At 34.6% G+C, this 21433-nt stretch overlaps 1 protein-coding gene across 4 annotated transcripts in view; it reads left to right on the top strand.

Moving 5' to 3' along the window:
- Nucleotides 1-21433, top strand: part of N4BP2L2 (NEDD4 binding protein 2 like 2) — an 83701-nt gene that overhangs the window by 12573 nt on the left and 49695 nt on the right. For 2 of the 4 annotated variants that reach the window (XM_016203552.2, XM_087814420.1), the window contains 3 exons: nt 3279-3367; nt 3732-3808; nt 6234-9401. The exons of 1 other annotated variant lie outside the window; for it this stretch is intronic. In XM_016203552.2, coding sequence (XP_016059038.2) covers nt 3279-3367; nt 3732-3808; nt 6234-6435 — 368 coding nt within the window. In that variant the 3' untranslated portion in view covers nt 6436-9401. Of the gene's footprint in view, nt 1-3278; nt 3368-3731; nt 3809-6233; nt 9402-21433 lie in introns of those variants that run through there. One more of the 4 variants, XM_087814419.1, reaches the window with a different exon arrangement.

Raw genomic sequence — 21433 nt, 5'->3', positions numbered from 1 at the left:
CAATTTTCAGAGTAAGGAATTTCAGGGAGGATATTTTTGAGTAAAAAGTTTTGCTATGTTGCAGTCCATGGATTCACAGGAAAGTTTAAATGTCAGATAAGTTTGATTTTAAGACTATTTCCTAGTATTGGTTCTATGACATTGTAGGATTTCTCCAAATATGTTAGAGAGTGGATAAAAATCCCCCCAAAATGTGTTTTTGATTTCTAAAAAATGCCATAGGACATTATTGCCCAAATAAAATAATGCTGGTATTGCAGTTCTCCAAAATGTTTGATATTATTGGCCTAAAGTTAGGAGAAGAGGAATATATGATAAGTGGAATGAATAAAGGCAGTGGTCAGAGCCAGTATACCTTTGGTGGACTGGGAAGCTTGTTTGTGTGGGACATTTTTCATTTTTCCTGCAGAATTAATCTAGAATTTTCATTAAAAGTTTCATGCCATGTGAATTATACTGCTGAACAAAACAATGGCTTCTAGATAAACTACTGGTTTTATTAGTATAATATGGACTTTTTCTAAGTAATTTCTACCTTTTTCAGGTAATGATAACTAGCAGTTATTAGCCATTTTGAAATTAAAGCATGACTTACTCTAATTAGGACAGAATTTCTCTTTTCAACAAATATTTATTGCATACTTTAAATGCTAGGCCTTGCCCGGCCAGGCGTGGCTCAGTGGTTGAGCATCGACCTAGGATCCAGGGGATTGGGGTTCGATTCCGGTCAGGGCACGTGCCCGGGTTGCGGGCTCGATCAATGACTCTCTCATCATTGATGTTTCTGTCTCTCTCTCCCTCTCCTTTCCTCTCTCTGAAATCAATGAAGATATATTTTTTTTAAAAATAAAAATAAGAAAAATAAATAAATGCTAGGCCTTATTTTGGGAATGTCTGCCTCATTTTATTAGAAAAAGAATCTAAATTCATCTTAGACTACTTATAAATTGAATACACCTCCCAGGTATCATTATTCTCTTTTCTCTTTCTTAGAATATGGTGGTTAATTTAAGAAAATGATGCTTATTATTTGGGTATTCAAACATTGTTTCCTTAGGAGCTCTATTCTCCTGGAGTGCCCTAGAATGTGGTATTGGATGATGATGATTCAGGAAAGAGGGTGATCTCCCCATTATTTGGTTGATAAACTCTTCTTCTGGAACATAACTACTTGGAGGTGTAGGCCTATCAGACATTAGGAGAGTTACTTTAATATGGTGGGGGTTTTTTGGTGTTTGGTTTTTTTTCATCTAATCCATCTCCCTTGCTTTACAGGGCCTAGAGAGGGGTGTGACCACCTGGGGCACCAACAGCTAATTAGAAGCACATCCTGGACTTGTAATCACAGATAGTTCTCCCTGCAGAGGACCTCAGCCCATCTAGCTCAAAAATTTAATTTCATAGATTGTGGGTTGAAGTCCATGTGTTTTTGTTTTTTTAATGAAAGATTTGATCACATTATGATTGGGGATAGAGCAGTGGGGAGGTGGATAGCATCCTATTTAATATGACCCAAATTCTAAATTTCTATTGGTATTTAGAGACATCTTCTTCCAAATATGTATTCAACCATAATCATTCCTACTTAACTAACTAACCTTTAGAATTCTGTCTGCCCTGGACCTCTGTATGAATGTTTTCATTATGTAGAATTTACTGGTTTGAAGTCTAAATCCCAAGGAAACTTCTGTATCATTGCATTTTGCCTCAGCCTTTTAGATTTTATTATGGGTTCTTAATTATATTTCTTGTCTGTTTACAATTAAGGGATACACACTCCTGTCATAACAGTGGCTCACTGTGGCAGTGATTCTCACTGCATGGGGAAAGAGATGGTGTAGGGATAGGGAGACATGGTTTTTAAAAGTTCAATTCTATTTCAGCTCCCAGTTTGAGAATCATAGTCTTAAGAAATACTAACCAGTTTTGCTGGGTAGTATAATCTTGGTTGTAGGTCCTTTTCATTACTGTGAAAATTTCTTGCCACTCCCTTCTGGCCTGCAAAGTTTCTGTTGAGAAATCAGCTCGCAGTCATATGGAAGCTCCCTTGTATGTAACTAACTGCTTTTCTCTTGCTGCTTTTAAGATTCTCTCTTTGTCCTTAACCTTTCACATTTTAATTGTGATGTGTCTTGGTATGTGCCTCTTTGAATTCATCTTGTTTGGAATTCTCTGTGCTTCCTGGACTTGAATCTAAAAAACATAATAAATGAACGAGCAGAACAGAAATAAACTCATAGATACGGAGAACATTTTAAACAGTTGCCAGATAGAAGGGAGGTTGGGGGGATGGGTGAGAAAGATGACGGGATTAAGAAGTACAAATTAGTTGTTATAGAATAGTCATGGGAATGTAAAGTACAGCATAGGAAATATAGTCAGTAACATTCTAATAAACTATGTCGTGTCAGATGGATACGAGATTTATTGAGATGATCACTTAGTAAGTTATATAATGTCTAATCACTGGGTTGTACACCTAAAACTAATACAATATTTGTATGTCAACTGTAATTGAAAAATTTAAAAATGACCTTTTTAAAAAAGAAATAACCACAAAGTCAGTTGGACTATTAGTATATATACCAACTGCTAGTTGGTATATAAAGTTTTGCCAATAAGTAAGGATAAATCCATATAGCATTTTTAAAAACATAAGTGTTATTTCAAAAGCATTATTTGTGCCCTGGCCAGGTAGCTCAGTTGGTTAGAGCGTCATCCCAATGTGCCTAAAGCATTGAAAAATACAGATAGGCATATAGTGGCAAATATTCTCACCACCTACAGATGACTACTTTTGATATCTTAGTAACTCTTCTCAGATCTTACCAAAGTTAGATCATACTTGCATATTGTCTTGCAACTTGCCATTTTCAGTTAACAAATCTCTATCTTTCCATGTCAGTAAATGTTCACATTTCATACTCAGATTATATTCAAATATAGCTTATTCCTGTATTTCCTATAAATGAAAGTTAGCTCTAGACTGAACTCTTCACTAGCTGTAAGTACAACAAAATGTTTTCCCCAAAATGTCCTTTACAGTTAGTCAAAACAGGTATCTGACCTGGAGAATACACACGGTATGTGGTTTTGTCTCCTAATTCCCTTTTAATCTAGCGGAGTCCTGTTTCTCCATGGCAGTGACTAGAGATTGCATAGGCTTGGTGCTTAGTACAGAGATGTAGAAAATTTCTTAGTAATGGAAGTTTAAATTTTATTTGTGTATTTTAACCTAATAGTTCTTTGTTTTTTTTTAAATTTATTTTTTATTTCAGCTAAACAAGCTATCAATCAGGGGAGGTCTCCAGTTATAATAGACAACACTAATACACAAGCTTGGGAAATGAAACCATATGTGGAAATGGTAAATATGAGATACAAGAGTTTTTATATTTTATTCTGGAAATTTTGTTACTTTGATCTTTATTATTAAAACATTGTCCTTGTTTTCTAAAGAGGTATGTTTGTTTACTTAATTTTAAAAATATGGGAATGGTGCTAATTAAGGAATATGCTTATCTTGTTACTTTTGCTTTGACTTGAGGATAGTAATTGGAATTTTCAATCAGTTAAGTGGCCTTAACATTTTTGTAAACCATATTATTTTAAAAGTAAAATTTTTCTTGGTGGAGCAAATTTAGAAGTATTATCTAATTGAAATTTATATGTACCTTTTTACTTTAAGAAGTATTCTCTGGCTTTGTGTTTTCTTCCTTTCCTCTGTGTAGGCCATAGGAAAAGGATACAGAGTAGAGTTTCATGAACCTGAAACTTGGTGGAAATTTGATCCTGAAGAATTAGAAAAGTAAGACACTCAAGTTTATTTTGAATATTTTCTTTCTTTTCTATGTCTTTACTAGCTTTGCTTGCCATGTCTTTGCTACTTATGATTAGGGACCACTACTACTTACTTTCTGTTAAGAGGAACATTGACTTTAATTCACTGTTTTTGAGGCATCTTGCTTGTTAAATTTTATTAATATTTTTTTGTTAAGTATGTTCGAAGGGAAAATTAGGACTTTTCCCTCTGGTTTTTAGGTAGGCTGCTTCTCTGCGTATCCCTTCCAATTTCATCACCTTCCCACTTAGGTCTCATCACCTTTTTACCTGGTGCTTTCATCTTGTTCCCTCTTTTCCATCTTTACTACTATAGCTCCATAACCCCATAACCAAGATCCTTGGGATCAGTGTGTTTTGGAATTCAGATTATTTTTTGGATGTTAGAAAGGTAATACAGTGCATGTGCGTAATCAAAACATCCCCTAGCAGAGTTTGGGCAGCTCATCATGATCTAACATGTTACTACTTCTGTGGCAAATCATAACTAAGTGGTATAAGTAGATAGAAACTCTACATAATCTTTGTCCATTCAAGTAGGTCATGCTGCTTAATGAGTACAGGTCTGGTTAAGTTTTGCTGCCATATGAGTCAACAGAAAACTGAGTTTTCAGAGCATTTTAGGTTTCAGAATCTGTGGTGAGAGATTGTGGACTTGATTACTTTCAACCCTACTCTCAGTACTCACAGTACTAGTTTTCCTGACTATGACTTTTTTCCCTTCATTTTCACACCCCCTCCCCCTCTTTTGATAACAACGTTGAGATAATTCACATAATTTACAATTTACCCATTAGAAGTGTACAGTTCAGTGGTTTTCAGTATATTCACAGAGTTGTGCGCCATGACCTCCCCCTTTTTTTTTTAACCATTTTTGTTTTTCACACTGTAATTTGCCCTCTTCCAGCTTAAAGTGTTATTCTGTGTGGTGTCCAACTAATTTCATTCTTTCCCCCTTGTCTTTCATTGTATGGTTACTTTCCTTTTCTGATTTGTATGCCATGTATTTATATATGAATAGATAAACAGATAGATTTACTAATATCTGGTATTATGTACCTGCTCTAGGTGTACTGCACCTCAGGTAGAAGAGAGAGAAGTTTAAATACTAAAGATATTAGGGTTATGATGAACAAATGAGTTGATGAAATACAGTTAGACTTTGTTTACATTTGAGGGACTGTTGAAGTTTATTATAATTCTTAATATAAATTGACTTTACAAACTAAAATCAGTTTAACTGATACCTAGTATAGTGTGCTTTTTTTTTGTATAGAATTGATTGAATATCAAATTTGGCATCTTGGTTAGTCATATCTTGCCAATTTTCAACTTGAGATCTCCTTTTTGGTCTTCTATCTTCTCTCTCTTCTTACCTTGAACATAAGCATGAGTAGTTTTGAAAAGTAAGCATTTCTTCTGTCTCCTTTTTCTGGGAAAAATGAATTAGTAAATCTAGAACTATAACATTAAATGTATAATGTACTCCTGTGTGTTTTGCTTTGTCCAAGTCAAGTTAGGGAAAACTACAAGGGTAAAATAAATTGTAAAAAGTTCTTTGAGGGTCAAAAATAATTTTTAAACCACTTTTTGTTTTCATAAGTAAACACAGAAAAGCACATAAAAAACAAACATATACGTCTTAAATATTTGCTTATAAGGCAAATATTTATTTAACCATTACCTGTATCATGAGAGCTTTATCAACACTTCAGAAGTTTTTCCATTTCCCAGTAACAATTCCTTGGTAATGACTTTCTTGCTTTTCTTTAAAGCATCTTTTTCCCCCCTAAAACATCTTTTGCTATACAACACCATAGTTTAATTTTGTTTTTTCAAACTTTATATAAATAGAATTATGTGGTACTTATTTACGTCTCATTTCTTTCATTTAAAATAATGTTCGTGAGATATGTCCAAATTGTTGTATCTCTAATAATTTGTATTGATAATAAATTTTAAAAATGCAGTAGGACATATCCAAAAAGAAGTTTTAAAAAGCAATAAATATTTGCTAATTGATTTTTGTAAGTCCTACAAGTCTACTCAATTCTATAATTTTCAAAACTGACTCAGTCTTTTATTTTGTTATTTAAAAAGGGGAGAGATTAACTCAGTGGTTCAGTGAATTGGTAGGTAGGTCTGTGTGATGAAGGTATAACCAGTTAACATTTTGCTCTGAGTTATGGTATTTTTAAACCTTTTAAAAATAGTTAAAAATTTTGAGAGAGCCAGAATAAATATTTTGGTATAAAATGTGGGTAAATGAGATGTATCTCCTAGTATTTATTTGCAAAATATAATTTAGAGTCTGTACTCTAACTCTAAAACAACTTACTCTCTAAGCCTATAAATTCTTTTAAAAGAATTAAAATCCTTTTCTTTTTTGTTAGGAGGAATAAACACGGTGTGTCTCGAAAGAAGATTGCTCAGATGTTGGATCGTTATGAATATCAAATGTCCATCTCTATTGTAATGAATTCAGTGGAACCGGTGCACAAACACACACAAAGATTTCCTCCCTCAGAGGAGAAACAGAGGTGGGGAGGTTCTCTAGGCTTACACAATCAAGTCTATGTCACATACAATCATTAAGGTGGCTATTCAGCTAACACATTTGTTGCTTGCCCTTCAAAAAAATTAGTAAGCCTTTCTTGAAGTTTAAATAGTTTTAAATTTTAAAAAGACTACATTGACTTACAGAGGATGTTCTCAGCAGTTGTTTAAATTCTAAAGTGTAAATAAAAATTACATAAAATGGTATTTTAAAGGTTTTTATAATCTTTTGTTGTAATACCTTCGGTTATTATGAAGACACTTGAGTGGGTAAGAACTAGAATGTTTTCTACAACTGAATTTTAAACTAATTTTATCTATTTTGTAGATAGTGTTGAACAGTTTTATATTCATACCCCAAACTAACTTTCCATAAAACTTTAGTATTTTTTCCTTAAGTACATTAAATATATAAGAAATACTATTTTTTTTTAAAGTTATTCATAGTATATTCTTTTAATCTTATTATTTATTTATTTAATCATCACCCAAGGGTATTTTTTACATTGATTTTTGGAAAGGCAGGGGTGGGGTGGGGTGGGAAACATTGACGTGAAAGAGACGTTGATTGGTTGCCTCCTTCACCTACCCCAACTGGGGCTAGGGATCGAACCTGTTGTGTGTATCCATGGAAGTGAGATATCTGCCGGTGGAAGTTGGGGATCCCTTTCCCCACTGGGTGTTCCAGGTCGGGTCCTTACGATATCTTGAGAAAAAGAATTTTCTGAGACTCTCACGGGAGGATAAGTGATTTTTATTTGTGTGGAATTATATCCTTGTGTTTCCAAGATCCCATTTCCCTTGATCCAGTCCTGGAAGATGCACAGCTGGGGCTTCAGTAGAGCTAGAAGCAAAGCCAGTGTCCAGAGTTTCCATTCCACAGCGGAGCTGGGTCTGGTGTAGCATTAGGCTAGTTATAGTCCATCAGTCCATTGTGGGGGTTCACATGGCTGTGAACCATGTGGGTGAATGCAGGTGCACAGGAGCATGAGAGCCCCACAAATCAGGCAAGAGAAGAGAGAACTCCTTTGTATAGGAGATTAATTATCTCGTCTTCCCATGCTTGCAGTGGCCACGCCTCTGTTCCCAGGTGTGACTGACAGGCAAGTACCTTCTTTATGTCACCCAGACTTTACTGGACGTGTGTCTATTTGGCCTTCCCGTTGCTCCTTTCCAGTTATTAATAACTGAGTTTATTACAACAGTATCAGTTACAGGCACCATTCTTGATTCCCCTGTTCATTATTTAGATAAAATTATGTTTCTGCAAGTTCATCTGTGTGAAGAAAATATTTCTAAGCTAATAATTAGTATATCAGTTAAAACAGAAGTCTTCATCAAATGCCATATAGTAGGTGTATCAATCACCTGGGGAATTTTCTCCATAATACACATACTTATAATATATACAGATTTATTACACTTCTCAAGTCTATCCATTTCTCTCCCACACTCTTTGATTCTGGAATGGACAAATAGGGAATCTCTATATAATTAGGAAAAGCTCCTCAGGCTAGTCTGATATGTATCATTTCTCTCTATTTAGCACAGTATAATTCTAATATAAAAAATATATTGGACGGTTACCTAGCATTATTAATAAGATTAGTTCTGTAGGATATTTTATTTCTCCTGGTTTTAATTTTTTTCTAGATATGTTTTTATTGATTTCAGAGAGAGGAAGGGAGAGAGGGATATAAACATCAGTGATGAGAAAGAATCATTGATTGGCTGTCTCCAGCACACCCCTACTGGGGATCGAGCCTGCATCCAGGCAGGTGCCCTGACCGGGAATCAAACTGTGACCTCCAGGTTCATGGGTCAGTGCTCAGCTATTGAGCCACACTGGCCAGGCGGTTTTATTGTTTTTGTAGAGCCAACCCATATTTTGTATATGTGTCACTGGATAGTTTTCTGTTTCAGATTGTGTTCCTTCACTTAAAATTTAAAAACTGAAATGAAATTTATTCACAGAGATCTTGTAATTCATCCTAATCTTTGCTTTTATTTACTCTTTTTTTGGGGGGGGAGGGGGCAGAAAACCCCAGCTAATCACATGCTGTTTTAAAAAAATAATCATGATCCTTCATATGTTTTACATGCCTATATTTCATGGCCTTAATTTTGTCCTAAACCAGCCCATCCTGAATCTATAATCTTTCATTATATGTTGTTCTAAAATGTTTTGCTATTCTTTTCAACTTTACTTAAATGTTCTTCCATGTCTTCATATTACTTTTAAGTAGTATTAAGTTGCAGGGCTCAAAACTAAATAAAGTGCTCTCAACAAGTTCTTTATTACATATATTTCCTTTAGTGAGATATGAATATGATTTCCATTTATTTGTACTGTTCAAATGCTGTTTACACTTGAATGTGTATTGCCTTGCTTTTTCTTGTTTAACACATATGTGTGTGTGGATTTGTTCATCCTAACTAAATATGATATACTAGGAATGTGCTAACTCATGTTTTGTGTGTAAATGTAAAATATATCTATACATAACATTTCCTTTCTCCACTATTTTCATATATTCTGTTTCAGATAATACTTCTTGGTATTTGGACTTGTGTTTCCTGGTATTTTATTATGTAAAGTAGCACATTTTGAAAATAGTACAGAAGGATTTTATTTTGGGACAGGTGAAACAGTTCTTAGATATGTACTGTGTGTGTTTTAACCTCGGTCTTTATAAAACTTTGTTTAGGAGTAATAGTACTATATATTTATAGTTTTTGAATCATAGACTCTTAATTAGCAACATTTATTTTAAAGAAGTAGAGAATTGCATTTGGAAGATACAAATTATGAGGAAACATGTTTGTGTTAGTCTAAATTTCCAGATTTTATTACAGATTCAACTTTTATCTCCTAGTACTTCTGAGTACTAAGTAATAATTATTCAGAGATTATTATCCAATTACTGATTTTTTTTAAAAATTGTAAATGCTTTTTGAGGCAAGGAAGTTCACATTCTGACTTTCCAAGGTTTTTTTTTTTTTTTTTTAGACAAAAACTAATGCTTCCCCCAAGAATTCTGACTAATTTTATTTTTATTTTTTTGAGCAATAACAGAAATAGGAATGAATATGCAATAAAAGATACCCAGATCACTCTTATAAGTCATTGCTTGAGTTTAAAAATCTATAAAAAGGTGAAATTTACCAGTTAAAGATTTTTCATCATAACTTTTAAAATTCATGTTATATATATGTGTGTGTATATACATATATATTTAATTAAGATATATTCTTAATGGCATAGCCCCCAGCTGTACCTCCCATTCTGAGTTGATTTCCATCACAAAGAATTAACCAGACTTTAGTCACCATGTTTAAGATGAAATACATTTTAGTTACACACAATACAGCTTCTGGCTTGGTTCAGTAAGATTTAAGTTGTTCTTTTCGTAGGCTTGATGTAAAAATCACTTTTTGGTAAGCAAATTTATAATTTACTGTATGTCATAATCCTGTAGGAAAAATACTTGTGTTGTAATTAAGTTGATTTTTTGGTATTGCTTTTTAAATAAATAATCTTTATTTTCAGTATTCACCTTTCTAAAAGAAAATGTTAGCTTTTTAATATTTTATGTCTTTTAAAATAAGATTGCTTACAAAATACTGGGTTGTATTGTATTATTGGAGTGATAGGGTGGATTTAAATATTTAAAGTTTGCTCATCTCTTGTCTAGTTAATCTAGATGAATTTTCCAGTTTATATATAAATTTTAAAGAGCTCATAATTTCAAAGGATATAAAATATTTATCTTGACCAAATTTGAGTTTTTGTTATTGCAGAAATGTCTTATTTTCTGAGCCTGGTTTTGTAAGTATTTATGAAGAAAATTGGTGGTGTTCCCTTTAAAAAATGTTGAAGAAATTTGGTTGTTTATGTATTAGTGCCTTTTGCTAGCGTTTATTGCAGTTTTATGTAGTATTCAAACATGAATGCCGTAACTGAGAACTCAGTTATTAGGGATGAAGTTTTTTAATGTTTGATTTTGTTTTAATATCTGAAACCCTTATAAATAAAGCATTTTAGTCTAGGATCATAAAATCTTACTTAGTTTTGTTACAGTGGCCATTTAAAACATTTGGAGGCAGCAGAAAGAGCAAACTGAGTTAGTGGTTTTTAGAATTAAGTTTTATGGGTTACAATTTATAAATTTTTCCCCCATTAAATTTGTTAGCCATAATTGTGAATTTATAGGGAAAGGAGTGATTAGATAATCAATATATTTTGTGATGGTTTTCTTTCTCCTTACCAGTTAAATAATATTAGTATCACAGTTTTTATTTTTAAAATTATGGTACTATTAAACCAATTGGTCTCTCTATGTATACCAGATTTTTTCCTTAAAAATATCCTTAGGATGGTAAGAAGCAGAATTAAATTTGTTGAAATAGATTCTGAAAAAGGAGTAATTTAGTGATTGTCGTGTGTCTTTTTTTATTTGTTTTTTTACTTTGGAAAGCAAATTAAGTGAATTCAATTTGGTTGATTCAAATTGCCAAGTGTTTTAAGTCTAAAACATTTTCACTTTTGCAGGGTTTGTAAACTTAAGTGCAAACCTTGAAAAGTTTATAATTGTGATTTTTGCAACTAAGTTCAGAGAATTTGTAATGTAATGGTTATAATTTACACTCATTATCTTTTGACTATAGTGAATGGTATAATTTTTGTAATAGAATTCACATGTTAATTTTGAATATATCTCCTATGGAAATTCATAATGTATTGTCACTGTTAAATTAGGCACAGAAAAAAGGGGAAAGAGCAGCAGAAATAACTCTTTGGAAAGAGATCCTGAAGAGTGAATAGTTATTCTCAAAGCTAAGGCTGTGTCTCTTGGAAAGTTTTGACTTTTAAATACATTTAAGTCTGTTTTAGACATTTAAATTAGAAATTACCTTTTTCCTTCCCTCCTTACAGATTTTGTTTTCTGAATGATAACCTTGTCACATTCCAGGTTTGATAATTGCAAGTAATTACATACTTCTCAGTATAGAATCCAGTAACTTCAATAGCTTAAATTTAAGTATGAATAAAATAGATTATTTTATTTTGCATGGACACAGCCATAGCCTGTCCCTTAATCTTAGAACTAGACACAAGCATTATAGCTACTTTAGGTATAATAGGTGAGTAAAGACTTCCTCAAGAAGTGTTGTCCAGTTGTTAATATTTCATGTTGTTTTTTCTAATTGAACTTCTTTTGTAAATTAATGGGAAGATTGTGAGCTTTTGATGAGCTGTTGGACTTTTGCCTCTCAACTTCATTAGTAACTAAGGAAAAAAAGTAAGAATAATTCATTTATGATTAAAATTGTGTTTAAGTTCAGTAGAGTTCATGAAATACACTTTATTTGTATTCGTGTTTCACAGTTTTAACTGTGTTCTTAGGACATAAAATTAAAGTTTTACTACACTTGGGGTTCATCTATGAGTAATTGTAAAATTTTGTTACTATCTTCAGTTGTAATTCTGAAATCTTCTGGGGTTTTTTTAGCATAAACAAAGAAAATTTGATTTGGGAAGGGATTGTGCATTCTTCCTCTTAGTTTTTTGTTTTTCTTTTAATGTTGTAATGATATTTGAAATCATGTTTCCTTCATAGTCTTTTTCTGTACATTTTCTTTTCATTTCTTGCTCAGCCAACCTTCTGTAATCTCATAACATTTTTAATGATGCTGGGATGCTAAGTGACTGACAAAATGGAGGTAACCTTTTTCCCCTCCTATGTTTTACTTGAGCTCATTGTTTCTTATGAACCTTATTTAACCATGTTAAACTTATAGACCCACAGCTTATCAATGTGTTTACTCATTTGTTAGTAAATCCATAAGCATGGCGTAGTATTTGAATGTATGGATTTGAGAAAAAAATTTATTTACAATACTTAAGCATCATGATGATAGACTAGTTGATAAATAGTAGTTGGGAATTCACTATTACGGAATTCACTATTATGTCACGATTCTCCAATCTGCCCTTAAAGAACGGAATGAATTTGAAGGAAAACTGATTGCTATTTTGAGTTCAACTTCTATAGGTGGATCTTCATATTCTGTAATGTTGCTACAGTGCTCAACAAGAAGTTAATAGCAGCAAGTCTTAATTTAATATTAATTTAGGTGGGTAGCCAACATTTATTTAATGCCTGTCAGTGCTAAGTGCTATTTTAAATGTGATTCTTAGAGTCTAATTTTTCATGACATTCTATAAGTTTTTTTAAAAGAGGATACAAAAACTTGAGATTAAGCAATTTGTTCAGCAGGGAGAGATGAAACAGATTTAAATCTGTTAAACATATTCCTCATATCGTATTTGATCTTTTAAACTACAGTCATTTTTTTAAATTGTTTTTTCCCAAGGTAGAAAAGAAATTCCAACGAAGAGTTGAGTGTGCCTTTACCTTTGATTTATAGGGTTAGAAAGTATGTTAATACATCATTGAAGTTGAGTGAAGCTGTCAGTGGCCATTTCTAATGCTATTCTTAAAAGTCAAGATTAAAAACAGACATACAATTTAGTGTTTTAAGTGTTTTCTACAAAAATATACATTGATGTAATTGATAATCATGTTTTTAAACATCTTTTCAATTGAAATCTTACATATGCTGTTGTGCTTTAATGTTTGAAATTTGTTTATAAATATATAAAATATTTAATATTTTCTTATTTTAATTAGCATTTAATGTGTAGCATTCAGTAAATGGATTAAGTTACATAAGCTGCCTTGCTGATTCATTTTGAGACTGTTTTACCTAAAATAGGTCAGTATTTGTAACTGGTCTTAATTGTTTTTAAATGTCCACTTATTAAGTGTACTAGTAGTAGATGTCATGGAAATAATATCAGTTTTCCCAATTTTTGAAGAATTAAGGGTTTTTGCCTTTGTTTATGTTGTTTAATTTCCCCAAATTTAAGAACAATAAGGAGTTCAGTTACTTAAGTTTGTTATGTAAATAATATATTTGATCAATTAGGTTTTACAGAGCAAACCTTTATAGATGAAGAATTCTTACTGTTGAGTATTTGCCTTATTTTGTTCTGGTTAACTTTGAAAATAGAAGGATTGGATCTTATTTTTCTTAATTTCTTGAGTAGTTTGTGGGTTTTTTCTTTGTTTCTAAATATAAAATCCAAGATGGAGCTTTTGTTAGAATGAGGAAGACATCACAAAAGAAGAAATAGAATTGGTTTCATCAATAGATTAAGGTAGTTAACAGTTCAGGAAACTAGAAAGCAGTATATTGTGGTATTGAGTTTATTGAATACTACAATGTAACACTGGGAAAGACGTTAAACGGTTAACAGTTATTCCCATTATAAGTAAATAGAAATAGTTACAGGAAATGTGATGGGAGGGCTGGGTAAGATGTTTTGAATTAATTTTAAAGTGAGAGAACAATTTAATTCTGGGGAATGACAGGAAATTGTTAAGGCTAGGAAGTGGTCAGAAGTGGTATCTCTACCTTCCCATTCATCCTTTGCTATTTAAAGACCAGTACAACCATTATACTTCGTTGAGAAAGATTACCTTATACCCTAAGTGCATGGAAGCATAATTTTCCTTGATCACTATTGTGTTTTTGGAGCTTTGTCCTTTTCATAAGAGTCAATATATTTTTTTAATATTAGACCAAATCTCCGAAACATTCGATCACCTTTTATTAAGGATGTGTTGATCTAAGTGTCCCTTGTAGATCAAAGAGAGTAACTTTATAGGGCAGTTTGTAATTCAGGAAATGTGAATGGAATGTGGATTAGTTGTACCTGATACTTGCTAGGGGAGAGTGTACAGACCAGCAGAAAGGAAGGTTCATCATTTAACTGGTGTTTGTCTCTAACACCACCAGAGGTTTTGTTCCAGATTTTGAACCTCACTAGTAGTCTTTAGATTTGTGATTTATGACCAAGAAATTAAATCCTAGAATACAGATAAGGAAAGCTCCTTTGAGGCTTATGGTTATCTATTTCTTTTAGGGTCATTTAGGGATTATCTTTTTTTCTCTTTTTTTAACATATAGAAGACTTCTCAGACAATCTGAGAAAAATACTTAAATACTTCAGGTATTTATCAGAATTTTAAAGTGGTCCAACAAAAAGTTCATTTTTTTCAGATGAACTGTGTTCCCAAGGGAAACTTAAAAAAGAAAAAAAGTGTTTAACCATATGATTTCACTTATATGTAGAATATAATGAACAAAATAAAGTAGAAACAGACCCATAGATACAGAAAACAGACTGCCAGCTGTCAGAGGGGGTAGGGGGGTTGGGGAGCTGGGTGGTAAAGGTGAGGGGATTAAGAAAAAAAAAAAGATACAATGACAACAGTATGGTGATTGCCAGAGGGAAAGGGGGTGGAGGGAGGTCCAGGGGGGAAAATGGTGACAGAAGTAGACTTTGAGTGGTAAACACACAGTAAGTATAATAAATGATGTATTATAGAATTGTACATTTGAAACAATTTTAACAACCCATGTTACCTCAATAAATTCGATTTTAAAAAATCTAAAAAGTGCTTAAATTTATATCATGAAACATCTTTACTCAGCAATAAAGAATAGCTGGTATTGATGCATATCTTTGTATAGTTTTCCTCTATTTGAAAAATAATATTGAGTTATTTGCCTTCTTTATGCTAAATAATCTCAATTTTAGTTTGTTGTCCTACTTAGGATAGTTTTCAAGATGTTCGTAGCATGATTTCAGTGGAAAGAACATATTGTAAGAGTTGGGCAATCTGAGTTCTACTCCCATTTGTATCCATCTCTCCTCTCCCTTCTATTTCAGTAGATAGGGTAGCTAGCCCTCCTCCCATCTAAGGTGATGCCTTCACTGTACTCTGGATTGCATCTCTTCTCAGGAATCTATATGTTGTCATTTATTGCTTCTTTATGTAACTTCACTTTAGTCTAGCATATTATTATTATTGTTATTATTTACTTTTAAACACAGCCAGGTCTCTTAAAGTCCATCTTCATTGACACGATTCATTTAAGGCTAGCTTCTCTAAAGAACTACCTATACCCATTGTCTTTTTCTTCCCAACCTTCTCAATTCAGCCCTCCATTTTAGCTTCTGCCCCTCTCATTCTCATTCCGTTTTACCTTCAGCCCCTATCATTCTACTCAGTACATTTTAATGTCTCTGGAATGTTTCTCTGTATTGAGCATTTTTCAATCCTCATCTTATGTGACTACTCAGCATTTGACTCTTGTTCACTATTCCCCTTAAAAGTTTTTCTTTACATGGTTTTTGTTCATTTCTCTGTGGGTACTTCTCTGTCTCCTTTGCTGCCTTCTCTTCTACTCTGCTTTTTAGAGCTCTGTTTCAATTCTAGGCCAACTTCTAATCTTACTCTTAGCTTTTTCCCATGAGATATCATCATTTCTCACTTGGGCATAGTAGTCCCCTCACATATCTTTACCACCCTATTTTATCAGAACAAGTAGAGTAATCTATACTTCCACATCTCCCCCTGCTTAAACTGTACATAATGTTCTTGGCTTCTTCCCTGACCCTCTCTTGCGCCACTCCTTTCCATTTACTATGCTCCGTTTATACTGGTCTTTTTGTCTGTTCTTCAGACATGCTAAGCTTGATCTTGCTTCAAGCACTAATTCTTTTCTTGAGTGCTATTCTCTTCACTCCTTCCTATTCCTAGTGTTTTCTCAACATTAGGTCTCATCTGAGATAAGAGAGAATGTACACTCTTATTACATTGTCCTGTTTTGTTTATATCATAGTACTTATTAATAGTTGGTTTGTTGGGGGGGGGTCTTTCTGAATTAGAATATAAATTCCACGAGAACTTGTTTACTTTGTTAGCCTGTAATACTATAGGAACTTGGTTCAAATGACCTCTCGTCTCATGCTTTGGACTTTTCTACAATCTCAAACAAGCAGCATCTAGCCTCAGTGTGTGCCATACCTCTTGCTAAGTGGCCCCAGGCCTGGCACTAATGGCAGCTGACCTTGGTCCACAGTTTGACCTCTTCTGGGCACCTCCAAGCCCAGCACAAGTAGCAAAATGATCTTCAGATCACTCTGTAGCTTGTGCTGGATTGGCCCCAGATGGCACAGGTGGTGGCTGACCTTATACCTTCCAAGAGGCCCCAGAGCCAATGTACCTGGTGGACAGCTTCAGACCATGCCAGGTTACAACTCTATCATGGGTGTTCCATGAGGAACACACTCAAGGGATGGGCTTGGGGAGTACCAAAGCCCCACTAAAGCAAGTCCTCCACAGGGTCGGCTGCTGCACAGTAGCCACTGTGCTGTAACCAAAGCCGGTCTTCACAACTGATTGGCCTAGGAGTCAATTCCTCCCATTGGCATACCAGCAGCATTCAAGGCTCAACTATAAGAAGACTGCACATAGACCATACAGGCACACCTGGAGCACCCAGCTCATGAGACTGGGGAGGCTGCACCACTGAACCCTACAGGACACCTAGTACACAATGCCACCCTACCAAGAACCAGGAGACATATCAGCTCTACCTGACACACAGAAACAAAACACAGGAAAGCAGCAGCCAAAATGAGGCAAAGAAACAGGTCCCAAGTAAAAAGACAGGAGAAATCTCCAGAAAAAGAACTAAATGAAATGGAGGCAAGAAAACTACCAGATCTAGAGTTCGAACAATAGGTATAAGGAAGCTCAAGGAACTTAGAATGTCAACAGCATAAACAAGGACATGGTAACCATAAAAAAAGAACCAGTCAGAAATCAAGGATATACTAACTGAAATGAAGACAAAATGAAAGGGAATCAGAAGAGTGGATGAAGCAGAGAATCATATCAGCAATTTGGAATATAAGGAAGCAGAAAATGCTGTCAGAACAGCAAAAAGAAGAAAGAATACCCAAAACTGATAGTGTAAGGAGCCCCTGGGACAACTTCAAGTATACCAAACATTCACATCATGGGGCTGCTGGAAGGAGGAGACTAATAAGTTGAAAACCTTTTTTAAAAAAATAAGTAAAACTTCAAAAATACGACTCCAGTAATCACAGGATATCCCAAACAAGATGAACCCAGAGTCCTACACCAATACACATCATAATTAAAACGCCAAAGGTTAGCCCTGGCTGGTGTGGCTCAGTTGGGCCTCGTCCTGTGCACAAGGAGGTTGCCATTTCGATTGCCATTCAAGGGGACATGCCCAGGTTGTGGGCTCAATCCCTGGCAGGGGGCATGCATGAGGCAGCAGATCGACATTCCACTCTCTTGACATCAATGTTTCTCTCCCTCTAAAAATTAATAAACTATTTTTTAAAAAATGTCAGAGGTTAAATACAAAGAATCTTGAAAGCAGCAAGAGGAAAGCAGTTAGTGGCCTATAAAGGAGCTCTGAGAAGACTCAGCTGATTTCTTAACAGAAATTTTGCAAGCCATAAGGGATTGGCAAGAAATATTGAAAATGATGAAAAGCAAGGACCTTCAGTCAAGATTACCCAGCAAAGCTGCTATTTAGAATAGAAGGACTGATAAAAGAGCTTCCCAGAGAAGAAAAAGCTAAAGAAGTTCATAGCCACCAAACCAGTGTTATAAGAAATGTTAAGGGGTCTTCTTTAAGAAGATGATTTAAAAGTGTGAATAATAAAGAATGAAATCTTATTTGTGACAACATTGATGGAGCTAGAGGGCATTATGCTAAGTGAAATAAATCAGAGAAGGAAAAATACCATATGATTTCACTTATATGTGGAATCTAAAGAATAATATAAATGAACAAACAAAACAAGCAGACTCATAGATACAGGGAACAGACTTAACGATTGGCAGAGGGGAGGGGTGTTGGGAAATGGTGAAAAAGGTGAAAAGACTGAGGAGTACACGATAGTAACAAAATATTCATTGGGATGTAAGGTACAGTATAGGAAATATAGTCAATACTGGAATAACGGTATGGTGCCACCTGATATTGGAAAAATCAAGAGGGAACATTTTGTAAAGTATACAACTATCTAACCACTATGCTGTATTACTGATACTAATACATGATAATATTGAATGTAAACTGTAATTGAAAAGTTTTTTAAAAAATAAGGTAAAAAATATACTGTAGGAACTCATTAAATAGCTGAAGGATTTTATACCTACTATTTTTTTTTTTTAAATATATATCTTTATTGATTTCAGAGAGAGGAAAGGAGAGGGAGAGAGAGATAGAAACATCAATGATGAGAGAGTCATTGATCGGCTGCAGCCCGCAACCCGGGCATGTGCCCTGACCGGGAATTGAACCCTGATCGCCTGGATGCTAGGTCGACGCTCAACCGCTGAGCCACGTCTGGCCGGGCAATATACCTACTACTATTAACAATATTGACCCCCAAGTATATTTTCTTAGACTTGTTCTCTAAACTCCAGTCTTTATACTTTAATTGCCTATCTGACATTTCTACTTTCAAGCCTGAAAAATTGAACCTGTGATCTTCTGTCTTGTCCCTGGATCTCCAGAATTTCCTTGCACAGCAGACAAATCTACCATCCATTTCTGCAAGCCAGATTCTTGGAAGTCATCTTTGGTGCCTCCTTTCCCCCTTCATATTCAATCCATCAACTGGGGTCTGTGGATTTCGCTACTTAAATATCTCTTGAGTCTATCCATTTTTGACTGCCATCTTTCTAGTTTGAATTATCTTTTACTGAGACTGGGGTTCCCACGTCAATACTTGCTTTGTTCTGGCCCTTCTCCACAATCTAACCAGACTGAGTATAATGTACTCATGGAAAAGTGCTTAAATTATAAGAATAGCTCAACAAATTTTCACAATGTGAACATACCCATCTAACCAGAACCCTGCTCAAAAAATAGAACATTACCCACACATTAGAAGCTCTTACTGGCTCCTCCATTCCTGAATGATCTCTAAAATGAAAGCATAAAGGCTTTAAGGAACTTCTCATTGCCGTTAGGATAAAGACCAAAAACCATAATGTGATAATTAAGACCCTGGTTGATGGTAGCCTTACATTTCTATTCAACCTCATGTTTATTACTCTTTTTTGTATTCCAGCAGTACTGGGTACTTCTCATTCCTTGAATGTGCTGTTTTCTCTTGCTGGAAAATTCAGTGTGCACACACCCTTTCCATATTCATTCTTCAGATTTGAACACTTCTAGGAAGCTTTTTGAACATAGCTAGTTTGGTGAGGTCCAAATTATAAGTTATATGTACTTTTCCATTATTTATTTGTATGAGTAAAGGCATAAACCTCATTTTATTGTGATTTGCTGTATTGCTTTTTGCAGAGACAGTGTTTGGTTTTGTTTTTTACAAGTTGAAAGTTTATAGCAACCCTTCGTTGAGCATTTCTCTCATTGCCATTTTTCCCAGCAGCATTTGCTCACTTGGTATTTTTGTCACATTTTGGTAAATTCTGGAGTATTTCAGACTTTTTCATCGTAATATTTGTTACGATGATCTGTTATCAGTGATCTTCAATATTACTATTGTTATTGTTTGGGGGCACCACAAATCATACCCATACAAGACCACAAACAATAAATGTGTTTGTTCTTACTGTCCCATCAACCAGCCATTCCTCTGTCTCTCTTCCTCTCTTGAGGTTTTTCTATACCCCCTAACACAACAGTATTGAAATTAGGCCGATTGATAACCCTGTAAGTGTTCAAGTGAAAGGAAGTGTTGCATATCTCTCACTTTAAATCAAAAGCTAGAAATGGTTAAGCTTTGTGAGGAAAGCATGTTGAAAGCCAAAGTAGTCTGAAAGCTAGGCCTTTCACTCCAAACAGTCAAGTTGTGAATGCAAAGGAAAAGTTTGTGGAGGAAATTAAAATGCCACTCCAGTGACTACATGAATGGCAAAGCAAAACAGCCTTATTGCTGATACGGAGAAAATTTTAGTGGTGTGGATAGAAGCCAGCTGTACCAGTCTCTTCAGACAAAACCCTAAGACTTTAATTCTGCAAAGGTTGAGAGAGGTGAGGAAGCTGCAGAAGAAAAGTTTGAGGCTACCAGAGATTGGTTCATGAGGTAGCAGAAAAGAAGCAGTCTCCATAACAGAAAAGTTGAAGATGAAGCAGCAAGGACTGATGTAGTATCCAGAAGATGTAGCTAAGATAGTTAATGAAGGTGGTTACACTCAACAGGTTTCCAGTGTAGAAGAGCCTTCTAGTGTGAGAAGATGTCATCTCAGACTTTCATAGCTAGAGAGGATAAGTCAATGTTTGGCTTCAAAGTGCAGGCTGACTCTCCACTAGGGTCTAATGCAGCTGGTGACTTTAAGTTGAAGCCAGTGCTCATTTACCATTCTAGGGCCCTTAAGAATTATGCAAAATCTATTCTGTCTGTGATGTTATATGTATATAATGACATAAATTTTATTCATATATATTAAAGCTTGGGTGACAGCACATTGTTTATAATATGGTTTACTGAATATTTTAAGCAGACTGTTGAGATCTGCTCAGGAAAAAAAGATTTCTTTCAAAATATTACTGCTCTTTGACAATGCACCTGATTACACAAAAGCTTTGATGGAGATGTACAATGATGAGATTAATGTTGTTTTCATGCCTGCCAACATAATGTTCATTATGTAGCCCCTGGATCAAGGAGTAGTTTTGACTTTCAAGTCTTACTATTTAAGAAATACATTTTGGCCCTAGCCGATTTGGCTCGGTGTTTCAAGTGTCAGCCCGCAGACTGAAGGGTCCTGGATTTGATTCTGGCCATGGGCACATAACCTCAATTGCAGGCTCGATCCCCAGCTCCAGTCCAGGCATATGCGGGAAGCAGCCAATTAATGTGTCTCTCTCACATCAATATCTTCCCCCTCCCCCCCTTCTCTGTCTTAGAATAGCAATGGAAAAAGTATCCTCTGGTGAGGATTAAAAAAAATACATTTTGTGGGACAGCTGTAATAGTCAAAAATTTTTTTTAAAACAAATATTTTTTGTAAGGTGATTACTGCCATAGATAGGGATTCCTCTGATGGAGCTGGGCAAAGTAAATTTGAAAACTTTCTGGGAAGGATTCACTGTTCTA

Source organism: Miniopterus natalensis, chromosome 2 (genome assembly GCF_054644295.1).
Source record: "Miniopterus natalensis isolate mMinNat1 chromosome 2, mMinNat1.hap1, whole genome shotgun sequence".
NCBI classification, from domain to species: domain Eukaryota; kingdom Metazoa; phylum Chordata; class Mammalia; order Chiroptera; family Miniopteridae; genus Miniopterus; species Miniopterus natalensis.
Note: the sequence above shows the minus strand (reverse complement) of the source record. Positions and strands in the feature narration are given on the sequence as shown.